At 40.2% G+C, this 17,919-nt stretch overlaps 1 protein-coding gene across 4 annotated transcripts in view; it reads left to right on the top strand.

Annotated features, from left to right (window-relative positions):
* The first annotated feature begins 416 nt into the window (after positions 1-416).
* cdk8 (cyclin dependent kinase 8) overlaps positions 417-17,919 on the top strand; it is a 192,624-nt gene continuing 175,121 nt past the window's right edge. For 2 of the 4 annotated variants that reach the window (XM_078545404.1, XM_078545403.1), the window contains exon 1: positions 417-858. In XM_078545404.1, coding sequence (XP_078401530.1) covers positions 731-858 — 128 coding nt within the window. In that variant the 5' untranslated portion in view covers positions 417-730. The remainder of the gene's footprint in view (positions 859-17,919) is intronic. The other 2 variants (XM_078545405.1, XM_078545406.1) reach the window with 2 other exon arrangements.

Genomic DNA, 17,919 nt, shown 5'->3' with positions numbered 1-17,919 from the left:
AATGCACACTTCATGCCCGGGTAGTCCCGGAGCAAAAGTACACCGTGCTTTTTCGTAAATTTGAGGTCTTCTGCGACCAATGGGAACCTTGGGGAGGGAGCAGTGTACTAGAAAGTTTGTCATTTACATTGTTTCCTTAGTCCTTTTTTAATGATTTGGGTTTTATTAAGTATGCCCCTCTAAAATGGAGGTTACTTCTGTTAGAACTTTATGATGACAGTTTGGGTAACCCAGTGTCTGCTTAAAGGTTCAATTAAAAGACGAAACATCATCTTCCTTCTGTTCCTGCGACTCATTTCAATCCGCTCCAAACACTCGCGCGCGCACGGTTCAACGGCGCTCAACAGCTGCGCGTTCTTGAGCGCGCACGCGCACGGTTCAACGGCGGCGCGTTCTTCAACAGGCAGCGCGCACCTGTGCGCGAGATCGGCGTGGAAATGGCATATGCTGACTGGCGGCGTGTGCTTTATTTACGACAACGTGCGGCATTGCCATATGTGGGATTGAAGTGTGATACCGGTGTTGTGTGGAGGCAGCGAGTGAGTGAGCGGCAGGGCGACAACAGCGACAACTTGTGCAAGCATCCCACGTTTACAGGCCAACCAGCGGCTTATATGGTGCCTCGGAGTGTCACCCAGCGACATCGTGTAACCGAAGGAGAAGAGCAGCTGGCTCCAGTTAGATAATACAATTAATAAGGATATAAGAATCTAATCGGAAAGATTTGAAAATGGACTATGATTTCAAGATGAAGCTGACGACAGAGAGGGAGCGTGTGGAGGACCTGTTTGAATACGAAGGCTGTAAAGTTGGAAGAGGCACTTATGGCCATGTATACAAAGCCAAACGGAAAGACGGGTAGGTACAGGTCCTGAGAGCATGTAGGCCACGCTGGTCATTCATCATATTGGTTATTGTATGGTTTTTAATTGGCGAAGGAGCGAAGCTGTGCTTTCTTTTTGCCAATTACTTTATTGTACATAACCTGCTGTTTTGAAGTAAAGTCTGTTGCTTGGTTGGTGCAGCTTGTCGAGCCTTTGCGGTTATGTAAGTGAAGAGGCAATTGAGTTAAACAACATTTTTGTATTAATGTTCATATAGAAAGATTTGTATAATTACCTTTGTTTGGAAAGGTGTCAAATACACCAAACGGGAATTAAATCTATGAACTTATACGCTCCCTTCATGTTTGTAAATATTCCTTTCGAATTTACTGGTTTTTAAAGTAAGGTAAACTAAATTAATCAGTCTAGTAGACCAAATATAAGATTAATACTGATCAATGTTTCTGTTCAGCTGGAAACTTTTGAAGATTAATAGACCCATTTAAATACAATTAAAATGTGCTTTATTCTATTAGAGTTGGATGCTTATTGAATGTTTTAAGACCTTTCAATTATTTTAATGATATAATCATAAATACTATTTTTCATAAGGTTATTGGTATTCGTACATACAAACATATGAATTAGGAGCAGGAGTAGGCCACTCGGCCCTGTGAGGCTGCTCTGCCATTCAATAAGATCATGGCTGATCTGATTATAACCTCCACTCCACATACCTGCCCACCCTGATAAACAAGGGGTGAAAGGTTATCAAGAATCTATTTAGCTCAGCCTTAAAAATATTCAAAGACCCTGCTTTCACTGCCTTTTGAGGAAGAGAGTTCCAAAGCCTCACGATCCTCTCGGAGAAAAAATGTCCTCTTCTCTGTCTTAAATGGGTGACCCCTTATTTTTAAACAGTGACCCCTCGTTCTAGATTCTCCAACAAGAGGAAACATGCTCTCCACATCCACCTTGTCAAGACCCCTCAGGATCCTGTGTTTCAATCAAGTTGCCTCTTACTCTTCTAAACTCCAGTGGACACAAGCCTAACCTTTCCAACCTTTCCTCATAAGACAACCCACCCATTCCTGGAATGATGTGTGCAGTGCAAAAAAACTCCCTTTCCAAATCTTAAGTGATCCAAAGAAATAAAAGAAACACTTCACAAATTTTCTCCAGCAGAATTAGTAATTTTTACAGTGACAATCAGTCTAGTTTCACATGATTACTGTGAAGTTAATACCGTGACCTTGGCAACTACCTGTGGGAGGAAGTATTTGCCTTCAAGTGTGCCACTGTCTTCAATTGTGGGAATACAAACATAAGAATTAGGAGCAGAGTAGGCTTATTCATCCCCTTGAGCTGCTCTGCCATTTGATAAGATCATGGCTCGTCTGATTATTGTCTCTACTTCTTTGTCTACCCCCTATACTCTATTCGCTCCCTCATCAATCAAGAATCTATCCAACTCAATGACCATGCCTCTGCTGCTCTTTGGGAAAGAGCATTCCATAGACTAATGAAAAAAATTTTCACCTTTGTCCTAAATTGGAGACCCCTTATTTTTAAACTGTTCTAATCTCTTCCACAGGAGAAACTAACTTTCAGCATCCACCCTGTCAAGTCCCCTCAGGATCTTTATATGTTTCAATAAGATTACTTTTCATTCTTCTAAGCTCCAATGGCTACAGGCCCAACCTGTTTAACTTTTGTTCGTAAGATCATCCCTTATCCCAGGAATTAGTCGAGTGAACCTTCTCTGCACTGAAATGGAGGAGGTTCTAAGTGGTCTGGCAGGCTTAAAAGTAGATAAATCTCCAGGCCCGCATGAAATGTATCCCAGGCTGTTGAGTGAGGCAAGGGAGGAGATAGCAAGGGCACTGGCAATAATCTTCAAAACCTCTCTGGCCACAGGAGAGGTGCCAGAGGACTGCAGGATAGCCAATGTGGTACCGTTATTTCAAGAAGAGAGGAAGGGATAAACCAGGGAACTACAGGCCAGTAAGTCTAACCTCAGTTGTGGGGAAACTATTGGAAGCAATTCTGAGGGGCGTGATTAATCTACACTTGGAGAGGCAGGGATTAATCAAGAACAGTCAGCATGGTTTTGTTAAAGGAAGGTCATGTCTGACCAATTTGATTGAATTTTTCGAAGAGGTGACCAGGTGTGTAGATGAGGGCAATGCATTTGACATAGTCTACTTGGACTTCAGCAAGGTTTTTGATAAGGCCCCTCATGGGAGACTGATAACGAAGGTAAGAGCCCTTGGGATCCAAGGCAATTTGGCAAATTGGATCCAGAATTGGCTGAGTGGCAGGAAGCAGAGGGTGATGGTTAAGGGGTGTTTTTGTGACTGGATGCCTGTGTCCAGCGGGGTTCCACAGGGATCGGTGTTGACCCTTGCTGTTTGTGGTATATATAAATGACCTAGACTTGAATGTAGGAGGTTTGATCAGTAAATTTGCGGATGACATGAAAATTGGTGGGGTGGTAAATAGTGAGGAGGATAGCCTTAGATTACAGGAGGATATAGACGGGCTGATCAGTGGCAATGGAACTTAATCTGGATAAGTGTGAGGTGATGCACTTGGGCAGGACAAACAAACAGGTAGATAAGGTGGTTAAGAAGGCATATGGGATACTTGCCTTTATTAGCGCAGGCATAGAATATAAGAGCAGGGAGGTTATGCTGGAATTGTATAAAACACTGGTTAGGCCACAGCTGGAGTATTGCGTGCAGTTCTGGAATCCGCATTATAGGAAGGATGTGATTGCACTAGAGGGAATGCAGAGGAGATTTACCAGGATGTTGCCTGGGCTGGAGAGTTTTAGTTATGAGGAGAGATTGGATAGACTGGGGTTATTTTCCCTGGAGCAGAGGAGATTGAGGGGGACATGATTGAGGTGTATAAAATTGAGGGGCATAGATAGGGTAGACAGGAAGGAACTTTTCCCCTTGGTGGAGGGATCAATAACTAGGGGGCGTAGATTTAAGGTAAGGGGCAGGAGGTTTAGAGGGGATGTGAGGAAGAATTTTTTCACATAGAGGGTGGTGGGAACCTGGAACTCACTGCCTGAAAGGGTGGTAGAGGCAGAAACCCTCATAACATTTAAGAAGTATCTGGATGTGCACTTGCAATGCCATGGCATACAAGGCTGTGGGCCTAATGCTGGAAAATTGTATTAGAATAGTTAGGTACTTGTTTGACTGGTGCAGACTCGATGGGTCTGTGCTGTAGACCTCTATGACACTGCCTCCAATGCAATTATGTCCTTTATATCCTTTCTTAAATAGGAGACCAGAACTGTACACAGTACCCCAGATGTTGCCTCGCCAATTCCATATATAACTGTAGCAAAGCATCCCTACTTTTTATATTCCATTCCCCTTGCAATGAACGACAACATTCCATTTGCCTTCCCAATCACTTGCTGTACCTGCATACTAATGTTTTCAGATTCATGTACCAGGGCATCGAGATCCCTCTGTATCACAGGGTTCTGTAATCTCTCTCCATTTTTAAATAATATGCTGCTTTTCTATTCTTCCTGCTGAAGTGGATAAGTTCACGTTTTCCCACATTATACTCCATTTTCCAATTTTTTCCCCACTCACTTAACCTATCTATATCCCTTTGCAGACTCCTATGTCCCCTTCGCAACTTACTCTCCTACCTATCTTTGTGCCATCAGCAAATTTAGCAACCATACCATCAGTCCCTTCATCCAAGTCATTGATATAGATTATAAATAGTTGAGAACCAGCACTGATCCTTGTGGCACTCCACTCATTTACATCTTCCAACCCGAATATGACCCATTTATGCCTCCGCTCTGTTTCCTGTTAGCTATCCATGCTAATATGTTACCCCATACACCGTGAGTTCTTATTTTGCATAGTAACCTTTGGTGTAGCACCTTATCAAATGCCTTCTGGAAATCCAAGTACAGCACATTCACAGGTTCCTCTTTATCCACCTTGGTTGTTACTTCCTCAAAGAACTCTAATAAATTAATCAAATATGATTTTCCTTTCACAAAACCATGTTGCATTAAGATTTTTTAAATGGCCTGCTAAAGCCTCCTTAATAATAGATTCCAGCACTTAGCCTGACATCTGTCATAGGAAAATTGGACTAATTCTTTAACAGTTTGGTTGTTTCGACTTTACATGCATTGTAGTATTATTTTGGTGATTTTGTTTTTAGTATGATTTACATTACCTTTCAGTGTTCAGCTAACCATGTCTTTGTGTTGGTCAGATATTTTTCAGGATTAGTGCCTATTTTCAGTTTTCTTCTGGCCTGTAGATGCTGACTTTTTCTAGTGTCTATTTGAATTAATAACAAAACCTTCTGGTTGCCTGCCCAAATGACTATTCTACAATCATGGTGGGTATTACAGCAATGCTTGATCGTTCACTAGGATTTACAGATGGAGTCATTATTTTGCCATCAGGATAGAGAAGCTTAGCTTAGTTTAGCCCTTCCATTTGGGATGTTCGTATGTTGTTTCACTTGGTACTCCAGCTGAGACTTGCTAACACAGCATAAAGTGAGGTTTGAACCTGTGACCTTCAGGCCTGCTAAGTTTGATCATACAGCATACGTGAGTTTATACTCCTGAATTATTGAGGGAGCTTCATTACCTTTTTATTTAACAAGTTTCTTTTATTCTAGCTGTACCTCAAACAAAATTGCATCTTTTGTATTTGCAGCTATTATCGTGATAAAGTTGAATTGGTCAAATTAATAACTTGTGAATGAATATATTCATTTCCCACTTGCATATTTTCATGTAAGAGTGTGTCAACATTGATAACGTGGGCTATTCACTTTTTGGTAGCAAGAATAGAAAAGCTGTGAAACTTGTAAATGCTGTTGTTCAGAGAGACTTTGGTGTGCTTATACAAGGAACACTGCTTGCAAGCAATTAGGAAGGCAAATGGCATGTTGGCCTTTCATGCAAAAGGTTTGGAATACAGGAAGAAAGTATTCTTGCAACAATTGTATAGGGCTTTGCTGAGACCACATCTGGAATACTGTGTGAATTTTGGTCTCCAGATTAAAGGAAAGGATATACTTGCAGTAGAGAAAGTTTACTAGATAGGACAAACCTCTCATCCTAGAGGCCAATGATGAATAAGTTGGGCCTATATTTTCTGGAGTGTAGAAGAATGAGAGGCAATCTCATTGAAACATACAAAATTCTGAAGGGGCTTGACAGGGTAGAAACCAAGAGGTTGTTTATCCTGCCTGAGAAATCTAGAACAGCCTCAGGATAAGGGGTTGATTAATAAGAACTGAGATGAGGAGAAATTTCTTCACTCAAAGGATTGTGAATCTTTGGAATTCTCCATCCCAGAGACTTGTGTATGCTTCATTGTTGAATATGTTTAAGGCTGAGGTGTCTCAAGCGGCTGAAGCACAAGATCGGCCATGATTATATTGAATGGCAGAGTCTGTTTGATGGGTTGTATGGTCTACCCCTGCTTCTATTTCTTATGTTCTTATAAACTGTAATGACAAAAAGTAAAATGAGGAAGTACAAACTCTACAAGACCTGTTTTAATATCTTTGCAGACCATGAATATCTTTGAAAGCATTTTTCTCCTATATAGAGCATTGTTATACTCCGAGGATCCAATTTATGCAAACAATTAAAAAATGCAACTTGCTAAATGTAAAAGTTAGGTAACAAATAATTCTATATATCCATTGGATTTTTTTGACCCTATTTTCTTCACAGTCATTTGAAAGCAATTCACAATGGTTGCCACCCTCTAATGTAAATTTTCAGCATTATTGATCTTAAAAATAATCCCTCTTTTTGAGTAACCTGTAATTGTCCTAATCTTCAAGTCAGCTCCAAATATTTAACTGTTGGTTACATTTGATCCTACTTGTGGATATGATTGTGTTAAGAATATATGCATTATATTATGTGAGATGTCTACAGATTTGCACAATGTTTATTTGAAGTCAAATTGTCTCTGGTGAAAATATTTTACATGAATCGGAAAGCTGTGGATTTAGGCCCTGCTCTAGAACGCTGGTGCATAATCTCGGCTGTCACTAAGTGCAATGCTGAGGGAGTTGTTTGAAGAACTGTTTTTCAAATGAAACATTAAACTGAGGCCCCAACTGCCTACTTAAGTGGACGTAAAAAGATCTTGTAACACTTGTTTGATGAAGAGCAGGAAGTTCTCAAGGTGCCCGAGCCAATATTCAACAACTGCTCATTCATTTCACAGTACTTTGTAAGACCTTACTGTGTACAAATTAGACACTGCATTTGCCTACAAAATAACAAGGACTAGACTTAAAAAGTAAATAATTGGCTGAGGAAGTATTTGGAGTATGGGTGTGATCGATGCATTATAAATGCAAGTTCTTTTTTGTGTGATTCTTACCTTTATGCCCTGTTATTATAGTTTCACTAGTCATTGGAACCAACATTTCACTATTTACCCGTTCTCTTCCCGGGGTGGGGGAGTTCCAAGTAAATATGTATTACATCTTTTCCACTGCTTTTATATTCATGCTATAAACAGATGCTCAAACTGTCATCAGTACTCCAACTGCATTCTAGTTAAAGTTTTGTACAACATTGGCTTCTTGGTTTTGAATTCTGCTGGTCCTTGGTTCTTCCCATAATTAAGAAAATTCCTTTATATGCAGACTTGAAGTCAACTGTAATGGTCGAAAGCTAGGGGCATTTTGCTTTTTAGACATCTTTGAAGACAGGCTCTGAATGTCTTTGAGAAGCCATGAGACCAGTTACGTCTAACCAAGTAACAAAATTGCAATTACTGTCTTTTGGCAAAAGTAGAATTTAGGAGATAAAAACAAAAAACTACTGCGGATGCTGGAAATCCAAAACAAAAACAGAATTACCTGGAAAAACTCAGCAGGTCTGGCAGCATCGGTGGAGAAGAAAAGAGTCGACGTTTTGAGTCCTCACGACCCTTCAACAGAACTGGAGAGCTGGGGAGTCACTTTTCCCAAATGACCATTAATGACATGATCACACTAACAAATGCAGCAATTCCAGCGGAGATTTCTGGTTTGCTTTGCCAATCTTTGCCTGTTTTCTTACAGGAAGTCCAAGTTTTCAAGGCTTGCGGGGGCATTAGAGCATTGCAGGCATATGAAGTTTTGATGGGAACAGAAATTGTGATTACCATATGTGCTTGCCTGGGTCTATCATTGCCTGGCAAACAAAGCAATTTTGCATTGTATTTGTGTGATGTTTCACCATGATTTCTGGATCATAGGATCCCAGATATGTCAACAGTTCCATGCTTTTCACAGTTTCACCTGCAATGTATAGATTAGGTGGGTGCAGGAGATAGTTGCTGAGTGACTGGATTTTTGTTTTCTCCTAGCTGACTTGAAAGCCCAAGGGGCCAACTTCTCTGAAGGTCTCAAGGGTCAAGACTAGAATAACGATCATTTTCTGCAAACAGGGCAACATTGACTGCAAAACCTAGGCCTGTGAAGGAATTACCACCAATGGAGCTCCATTATGTGATGAGTGCTCCACTTCAAAATCCAATCCGTGACCGTATTGAAGGCATTTGGAGCTATGAGATGCCCTGGTCTAACATGAATTGATTGAAAAGGGCAGAGCCTTATCCCATTCAATCCTGGAGCTGTTAGTGTCTGAGTGTAAGAAGTATAAGGTTATGTAAACTTGCCAAGGAGGGGGAATATTTGTCAGAGGTCAGGCCTGTACACATAGTGAAACACTGACTTAAGATCAACACAAGCCACATAAATAGCAAGTGTTGATACTCTGCCTAGTCAGTGCAAGCAAGTTGAGTGTTCATATTCAATAGTTGATTTTGTCTGTACTCATCTAGAATTGAGTCTTTTTAATTGTTTCAAGTCACCTGTTTTGTTAAGGTAATTTCACTTTAATTTCTCAGCTGACTTATGTTGTCAAGATTGAAATTACTGTATATTTACATAAACGAACTTGCATGATTTAAAAAAAACATTTAATTTGCAAATATTCTTCTGAAGGAACGATACTCCATACTTGTAAAGTTAATTTATCAAGGCCAAAGAGGATGTTCAGCAATAGCTATGATATAGTATACTGTTAGAATTTGTTACACCTGATTAAATGAAGCTTAACATTGGTTTTTACAGCAGGAATAGTACATAAAATGTTCAAAATTCATTTACAATCTCGGTGTTGATTGCACCTGCAAAGACCGCAACTGTGCACCAGTGGAGGAGGAGGGTTTTAAAACAGGAAATACCAGATTTCCCTGTCCAACCGTGTATGTGCGGACACCAGAAGCTGCTGCCAGTACTACACAGTGATGACAATGAGTGCTGACTGTTTCACCATCACTATATCACCAAGAGTTTTACAGCAGAGCGGAGGCCAGTTAGCTGAGTCAGTTGAATTTGTGCCAGCTCTTTTGAACAGCTATCCACTTAAGTTCATTCCCTTTTCACATGACCTTAAATATTCTATTTCAGTATTTATCCACTTTCCTTTGAAAAGCTACTGTAGATTCAATTTCTACCAGTGTTTCTGATTTGACATTCTATGCCCAATGGCCTAACTGCTTTGTGTGTACACATTTTTTTAACCTTTTCATTCCTTGTTTAGTTGATCATGAGTTGTTTATCTCAATTTATGTGATGCCTCCTTTTAAGTCTGAAAAACCTAATCTCTTCCAAACTTTTTTCATCATTCAGACTTTTCCGTACCCAATCCTTGAATGTCTCTTGGTGACTAGTATCCGGCATTATTAAAAGTGTGGTCTGACTAAAACAGCACGTGCTTTGATTACGGCTTTCTCTGATTTGAATTATACTCTTTTTCAATGTTGTATTGGCTAGGTTGACAGGTGCTCTGAACAGACTCCTTTGACCCCACTGATTATTCTTACCTGGTATCATCTGTAAACATGACCAACTTTGCTTTGAATTTCTGAATCTATACCATTGATGCAAATTAGAAACAATCGTGATTCCAATACTGATCTGCTTGAACTTTCCTCCCCATCCTGATACAGCTCCTCTAATTACTACCTGTTGTTTTTTACACTTCAGCTACTTTCCTATTTGTTCCAAAGATTTTCCACACATCCCTATTATTTTGAGCTTAACTAATTACGTCTTATTTCAAAGTTTGCTATTCCTTTTAGATATCTAGATACAGCGTGCCATGAGACTTTCCACAGTAAACTTGACATGTTAGTCCCTCATGAAGTCAATGTCATTGTTTTGACAAAAAAATACCCTTTTTTATTGCAGGTCGATTGTTGTTATCGTAAAGAAAATGAAGCTTACTGCTGATTAATTTGATTACTTTACACAAGATTGAAGTAAGACTAGATGCCACTTTTTTTTGTAACCTTTTTGAAAATCTGCACCACCTTGCCTTGTTTGTCATCTTCAATTTCTCCCTTATTATCAATGTCTCATAAATCTTCTCTAATCTTTCTCAGCTCTTTGGGCTTGTCTTTGCCTCTCAAGACAGAAGGCTTCCAATGGTTTGCGCCTTGGTGGTCAACTCTGTCTTAAACATCACCTGGGGTATGGCTTAAGAGCTCCACTCTGACATGGCAATCTCTGCTGCAGATGAAGTCACTTGGCTGAGAAGGTGCAGGCTCTGCTGGCCTCTCTCTCAGCCCACTGAGCTTTCTGTCGCACCTTGCCTCTGCCAATGTCCCTTCAGACAGTCGACCTTCACAGGTCATGGCTGTCGGTGACTGTCTCCCAGTTGTTGTGTCAATGTCCACCATCTTCATACCTTGCTTGCAGGTGGTCTCCAAGCGGAGGTATGGATATCCAGCAGGTTGTGACACAGGTTCACCATGCAGGTTTTAGGGTGTACGGCCACATAACCGAGCCAGTGCAGATGCTGTTGGCTTAGTGATCAGTGTATACTGATGGAATTAGCATGCTCCAAGACCTCTTGAGTTGGTAACCTTTCAGTCACGCCTCATAGTATCTCCGCTTTTGGTTTCTGTGAAGTGTCTTGGGGCATCTTGCACATTAAAGGTGCAGTATTAATGCAAGTTAGAATCATAGAATGGTTACAGCACAGAAGGAAGCCATTTGGCCCATGTTGTCTGTGCTGGCTCTCTGCAAGAGCAATCAACTAGTCCCACTCCCCTGCTTTTCCCCTGTTGTCCTGCATTTTTTTTCCTTTTCAGTTAGTCATCTAATTCCTTTCAGAAAGCCACGATTCTGAAAGCAACTCTTAGGAATTGCATTCTACATCCTTAACCATTTGCTCCTGTCGCTTCTGGTTCTTTTGCCAATCATCTTAAGGCAGTGTCCTCTGCTTCTCGACTCTTCCTCCAATAGAAAGTTTCTTCCTACCTACTCTGTCCAGATCCCTCATGATTTTGAACACCTTCATAATAGTTCCCCTCCTTTATTTTTTAAGGAGAGCAATCTCAGCTTGTCCAATTTATTTACCTAATTGAAGCCCCACACCCCTGGAACCATTCTCGTGAATCTTTTCTGCACCCTCGCCTTCACATCCTTTCTAAAGTGTGGTGTCCAGAACTGGACACGGTACTCCAGTTGAGGTCAACCACTGCTATGTTAATGCTCACCAAAAATTGCTTGCTTTTGTATTCTATGCTTCTATTTATAAAGCTCAGATCATAAGAAATAAAACCAGGAGTTGGCCATTTGGCCCCTTGAGCCTACTTCGCCATTCAGTAAGATCATGGTTGATCTGATTGTGACCATAACTCCCCTTTTTCCTGTCTGCCACCCCATAACCCTTGACTCCCTTGTAGATCAAAATTCTGTCGCACTCCACCTTGAATATATTCAATGATCTAGCCTCCATTGCTCTCTGGGGAAGAAAATTCCAAGACCAATGACCTGTGAGAGAAGAAATTCCTCCTCATCTGCCTTAAATGGGAAATCCTTTATTTTTTAAACTGTGCTCCCCAAGTTCTAGATTCTTCCACAAGGGGAATCATATTCTCAACATCCATCCTGTCAAGCCCCCTCAGAAATTTGTGTTTTAAATAAGATCGCCCCTCATTCTTCTAAACTCCAATGACTATAAGCCCAACCTGCTCAACTTTTCCTCATAAGGCAACCCCTTCATCCCAGGATTTAGCCTAGTGAGCTTTCTCTTAACTGACTACAATGCAAATATATCCCTCCTGCAGTAAGGAGAACAAAATTGTAAAGAGTACTTGAAATGCGGTCTTGCCAATGGCATGTCCAGTTGTAGCAAGACTTACCTATTTTTATACTTCACCCCCCTTGCAATAAAGGAGAACTTTCAGTTTGCCTTCTGAATTACTTGCTGTATCTGCATTGTAATGTTTTGCAATTCGTGTACAAAGGCATCCAGATTCCTTTGTACCACAGCATTCTGCAGCCTTTCTCCGGCTTTTTTGCTGCTTTTCTATTCTTCCTGCCAAATGGACAGCCTCAAATTTTCCCACATTATACTCCATCTGCCAATTTTTTGCCCACTCACTTAACTTATCTATCTCCCTTTGCAGACTCTGTATCCTCCTCACAACTTGCTTTCCTACCTATCTTGTATCATCAGCAAATTTGGCTACAATAAATCTCTTCATCATTAATATAGATTGTAAATAATTGAAGCCCCAGCACGGATCCCTCTGGCAATCCATTAGTTAGAAAATGACTCACTTACCCTGACTCTGTTTCCTGTTAGTTAGTTAATCTTCTATCCAGTTAATATACCATCCCCAACACCATGAGCCCTGAGCTTGTAACCTTTTGATGTAGCACTTCATTGAATATCTTTTGGAGATCCAAATACACTACATCTACTGGTACACCTTTACCCACCCTGCTTGTTGCATCCTCAAAGAGCTCAAATAAATTTGTCGAACACTATTTCCCTTTCCCAAAACCATGTTGACTCTGCCTGATTGTGTTATGATTTTTTTAAATGTTCTGCTATAACCTCCTTAATGGATTCTTGTATTTTTCCAATGATAGATGGTAGACCAACTGACCTAGAGTTTTCTGCATTCTGTCCCCCTTTTTTCTTGAATAGAGGCATCACATTTTGCAGCTTTTCAATCTGCTGGGACCCTTCCAGAATCAAGGGAATTATGGAAGATTACAACCAATGCATTCACTACCTCTGCAGCCACTCTTTAAAGACCCCAGGATGAAGGCCATCAGGTCTAGGGGACTTGTCAGCCTTTGGAGAAAAAGTACTGGCAAAACTGATGGCACTAGTGATCCTGATTGTTTGTTTTAAGTTCCTCTCTCTTTATTGTCTCTTGATTTTTCTAGTATTCTTGGGATGCTTTTTTACTGTAAAGACAGATAGAAAATACTTGTTCAAAGCCTGCCATTTCCTTGTTTCCCATTACTAATTCCCCAATCTTTCTCTCTTAGGGTACCAATGGTCATTTTAGCTAATACTTGTAGAAGATTCTACTATATGTTTTTTTACATTTCTTTCTAGTTTTCCCTCATACTTTAATTTCTCCCTTTTTTTTAGTCAACCTTGGCTGTTTTCTAACATTTTCCCAATCTTCTGGCCTACCACTAATCTTTGCAGCATTGTATACCTTTTCTTTCAATTTGATACAGTGCTTAACTTCCCTTGCCACAGGCGGTGCATCCTTCTCAGAGTCTTTCTCTCTCAATGGAATATATCTTTACTGTGAATTAGAAATATCTCCTTAAATATCTACTGCTGCTTCTCTACTGTTTGACCTTTTAACCTATTCCCCCAGTCCAAATTAGCCAACATTGTCTTTTTGTTTATTTGTTCATGGGATTTGGAAGTTGCTGGCTAGACCAGCATTTATTGCCCATCAGTAATTGCCCTCGAGGGGATGGTGGTGAGCTGCCTTCTTGAACTGCTGCAGTCCATGTGGTGTAGGAGCACCCTCAGTACCGTTAGGAAGGGAGTTCCAGGTTTTTGATCCAGCGACAATGAAGGAATGGTGATACAATTCCAAGCCAGGATGGTGAGTGGCTTGGAGGGGAACTTGCAGTTGGTGGCGTTCCCATGTATCTGCTGCCCTTGACCTTCTATGTGGTAGAGGTTTCAGGTTTGGAAGGTGCTGTCTCAGGAGTCTTGGTGAATTGCTGCAGTGCATCATGTCGATGATACACACTGCTACCGCTGTGTGACTGTGGTGGAGGGAGTGAATGTTGAGTGTGGTCAATGGGGTGCCAATCAAGTGGGCAGCATTGTCCTGGATGGTGCCCAGCTTCTTGAGTGTTGCTGGAGCTGCAGTCTGTCTTCATAAACTTGTAATTGCCTTCAATTAAGTTTAAGACACTAGCTTTAGACTCTCATTTCTCAACCTCTCTAGCCTGTTATGATCACTCCTGCTCCAAGGACCGTTTACCATGATGTCACTAATCAATCCTGCCTTTACGCATTGAAGTCTAAAATAGACTGCTCCCTGGTTAGTTCCAGAACATATTGTTTGAAGAAATTTCTCCGAATACACTCTGTGAACTGACCCTCCAGGATACCTTTGCCAATTTGATTCATCCAATCTATATGAAGATTAAAATCGCTCACGATCATTGCAGTGCCTCTTCTTCCAAGCGCCCACTATTTCTTCATGTATCTATCCTACAGTGTAGCTATTGTTTGGGACCTATAAACCACCCCCATCAGTGACTTTTTGCTATTTCTTATCTCCACTCAAACCGATTCTACGTCTTGATCTTCCGAACCAAGATCATTTCTCACTACTCTACTGGTCTAATCCTTTATTAAGAATTATTCCACCTCCTCTTCCTTTCTTCCCACCCTTCCAGAATGTCAAGTGCCCTTGAATATTCAAGTCCCAACCTTGATCACATTGTAATCATGTCTTTGTAATGGCTAGCCTATATTTCCATTTGTGCGATCGATTCATTTATCTTGTTACGAGTGCTGCAGCATTCAGATAAAGTGCCTTTAATTCTGTCATTTTACTTCTTTTCCCCTGCTCTAGCTTTATTGGTTGGTGCACAGTTATGTTTGTATGATCTGTCCCTTCCTGTCACACTCTGGTTATCATGAGCTGTATCATTAAAATGCACTATTGCCTTGTCCTTTATCTTTCTAAATCCCCCCCTAATGTGAAGCCTTACCCTCCCCACCCCCCCAGCTATTTACTTTTAAAGCCCAATCAGCCCTAGTTACACGATTCACCAAGACACTGGTCCTAGCCTGTTTCAGGTGAAGACCGTCTCAACAGTACAACTCCTCTTTCCAGTATAGGTCCTAGTTCCTTGTGAATCAAAACCCAGGGCCCTCTGTCTTATAACTGCTTTTTCAACCTGCCAAAATGCCACCTTCAATGATTTGTGGACTTGTACCTCTAGGCCCCCCTGCTTCTGCATCCGCTTTAGAATTGTAACCTATTTTACTTGTCTTTCCTTGTAGTTCTTCCCAAAATGCATCACTTCACACTTATCTCCATTAAATTTTATCTGCCATTTGTCTGCCCATTCCACCAACCTAACTGTTGTCTTGAAGTTTATCATTGTCTTCCGCACAGTTTACAATACTTCCAAGTTATGTGTCGTCTGCAAATTTTGAAATTGTATCCTGTGCACCCAAATCTGAAGTAATTAATGTAGATCAAGAAAAGCAGTGTACCTAATTTAAAAAAATAATTCTTTATTTTTAAAAATAAAAAATTTAACAGTCATAATAAGTAACCCTACAAAAAAAGCTTACAGTACAGCGATAATTCAATACACTTACATTTGGAAGAGAAAGAAAGGAAAAGAGAAGTAGGAAGAAGAAAAAGGAAAGAGAAAAAAAAACCCTCCCCAACCCTCCCAAAAATAAATAATAAAATCAACAACAACCAAAGGCCAGGTACAGTTTCACCTGATATAGTACATACAACCTAATTAGGGTCAGTTGCATGAAAGTAGAGAGCTGTAGTTCCTCAAAGTAATCTAAGAAATGTTGCCAAGCTGCAAAATTCATCACTGGAGCCTCTTATAGTGTACTTTATTTTCTCAAGTTTAAGATTCTGCATAAGATCACGTATCCAATTAGTAAAAAAAGGTGGGGCAGACTGTTTCCAATTTAATAGAATAATACGTCTAGCCAATAACGCTCAAAAGGCAAGTGCATCAGTCTGAATTTCTGTAAGAGGGATGCCATTTGGTTCCACTTCAAAGAGTGCTGTAATAGGAGAGAGTTCAATGTTGCTACTTAAAATATGTGATAGTGATCTAAAGATTTTTGCCCAAAACACAGCCAATTTAGGATATGGCCAGTACGTATGAATTGAAGAGGCCGGGGCAGTATGACATTTATCACAGGTTGGATAAAAATTTTGATAAACTTTAGATAATTTCGCCTTGGATAGATGGATAAGATGTAAGACTGTAAATTGTAACAACCCATGTCTTGCACATACAGATGAGGAATGTACATAAGAGAGAATGGACTTCCAGTTACCTTCTGATAAGTCTGAGTCAAAATCTTGCTCCCAAAGAGTTTTTAAGGTAGAAAGCGAAGGGCAGTGTAGTGAAAAAAATTAGAGTGTACAATTTGGAAATGAACTCCCTAATAAAAGGATTTCATTCTAACATAAATCACCAATGGATATTAGGGGGCAATAAGGGAAACGGGGTGATTTTTAAAATTTATTTGTGCGCAAAATCTGTTAATAGCAAAAGAAGTGTGTGTGGGGCAGATCATATTTCTGAGAGACAGTCAAAAGAAGCAAAAAAATTATCAATGTATAAGTTAGCAAGGATTTTGTTGCCTCTCGCATGCCAGACTTGAAAGGCAGAATCTCCTAATGAAGGTGGAAATAAATGGTTTGCATTAATAGGGCTGTATAAAGAGAGAGATTGCAGCCCAAAGTGTGTTCCGAACTGGGTCCAAACTTTAAGTGACTGCCTAACAATAGGGTTTGAAGAAAAGTGACTGGTTGAGACAGGAATGGAAGAGCACAACAGAGCAGGCAGAGATGTGGATTGATAGGAGGCTGCCCCCAATTGCAACCACGCTGAACTAGCCAGGTCCGAATGAAGCCAAAAAGAAATATTATGAATATTAGCAGATCAATAATAAAACTGAAAATTTGGCAGTGCCAAATTTGTAAAAAAGCTTTATGAATTCTGGGTGTTTTCTTATTCCAAACAAAGGAAGAAATTAATTGGTCTATTGCAACAAAAAACGCTTGGGAATAAACAATGGAATGCACTGAAATAAGTATAGAAATTTTGGCAAAATTTTCATCTTTGCAGAATTTATATGACCAACTGCCGAAAGGGGTAAGCTATACCAAAGTGCGAAGCCCGGCTTCGTATGTTCCAATAAAGGGTTAAAATTGAGCTTAAAAAGTCTTCAAGAGATCGGGTATCTAAAATTCCTAAATATTTAAAACTGTTTACTGAGACCTTGAAGGGGAGGAAAGAAAGGTGGTATCTCTTTGCAATATAGTTAATAGGAAAAATTTCAATTTTTTTGGAAATTAATTTTAAAACCTGAAATATGACCAAATCGCTCAGGAATTGAAAAAATATGTGGGAGAGATGAGGCCGGATCAAAGATGTAAAGAAGCAGGTCACCAGCATATAGGGAGAGTTTCTGCTCGACCCCCGCCAAACAATATAGCACCCTGTATAAATCCACAGCTCCGCAGTGAAATTGCCATGGGCTCAACAGCAATCGCAAAAAGTAGGAGGGAAAGGGGATGGCCTCGATGGAGGTCAATGAGTTTAGAGTGGATATTATTTGTACGTACTGAAGCAACCGGTGAGGAATACAATAGTTTTATCCATTTTATAAAAAAGGGTCCAAATCCAAATTTTTGCATAGCGAAGAAAAGGTAGTCCCATTCCACTCTATCAGAGTGTTTTCTGCATCTATAATTATAAGAACCTCATGGAGAGGAGTAGTTGAATGTGTATAAATAATATTGAAAGGGCGCCTTAAATTAGAGAAGGATTGCCTGCCCTGTATAAAACCTGTCTAGTCAGGAGAGATAATAGATGGAAGGACAGGTTCAAGACAGTGGGCTAAGGCTTTAGCTAGCATCTTGACCTATGCATTTAAAATGGAAATAGGCCGATATGAACTACAATGCAGAGGATCTTTATCCCTCTTTAAAATAATAGA

Source organism: Cetorhinus maximus, chromosome 7 (assembly GCF_964194155.1).
Source record: "Cetorhinus maximus chromosome 7, sCetMax3.hap1.1, whole genome shotgun sequence".
Lineage (NCBI taxonomy): Eukaryota > Metazoa > Chordata > Chondrichthyes > Lamniformes > Cetorhinidae > Cetorhinus > Cetorhinus maximus.
The sequence above is the reverse complement of the archived record's forward strand: the minus strand, read 5'-3'. Positions and strand labels throughout refer to the sequence as shown.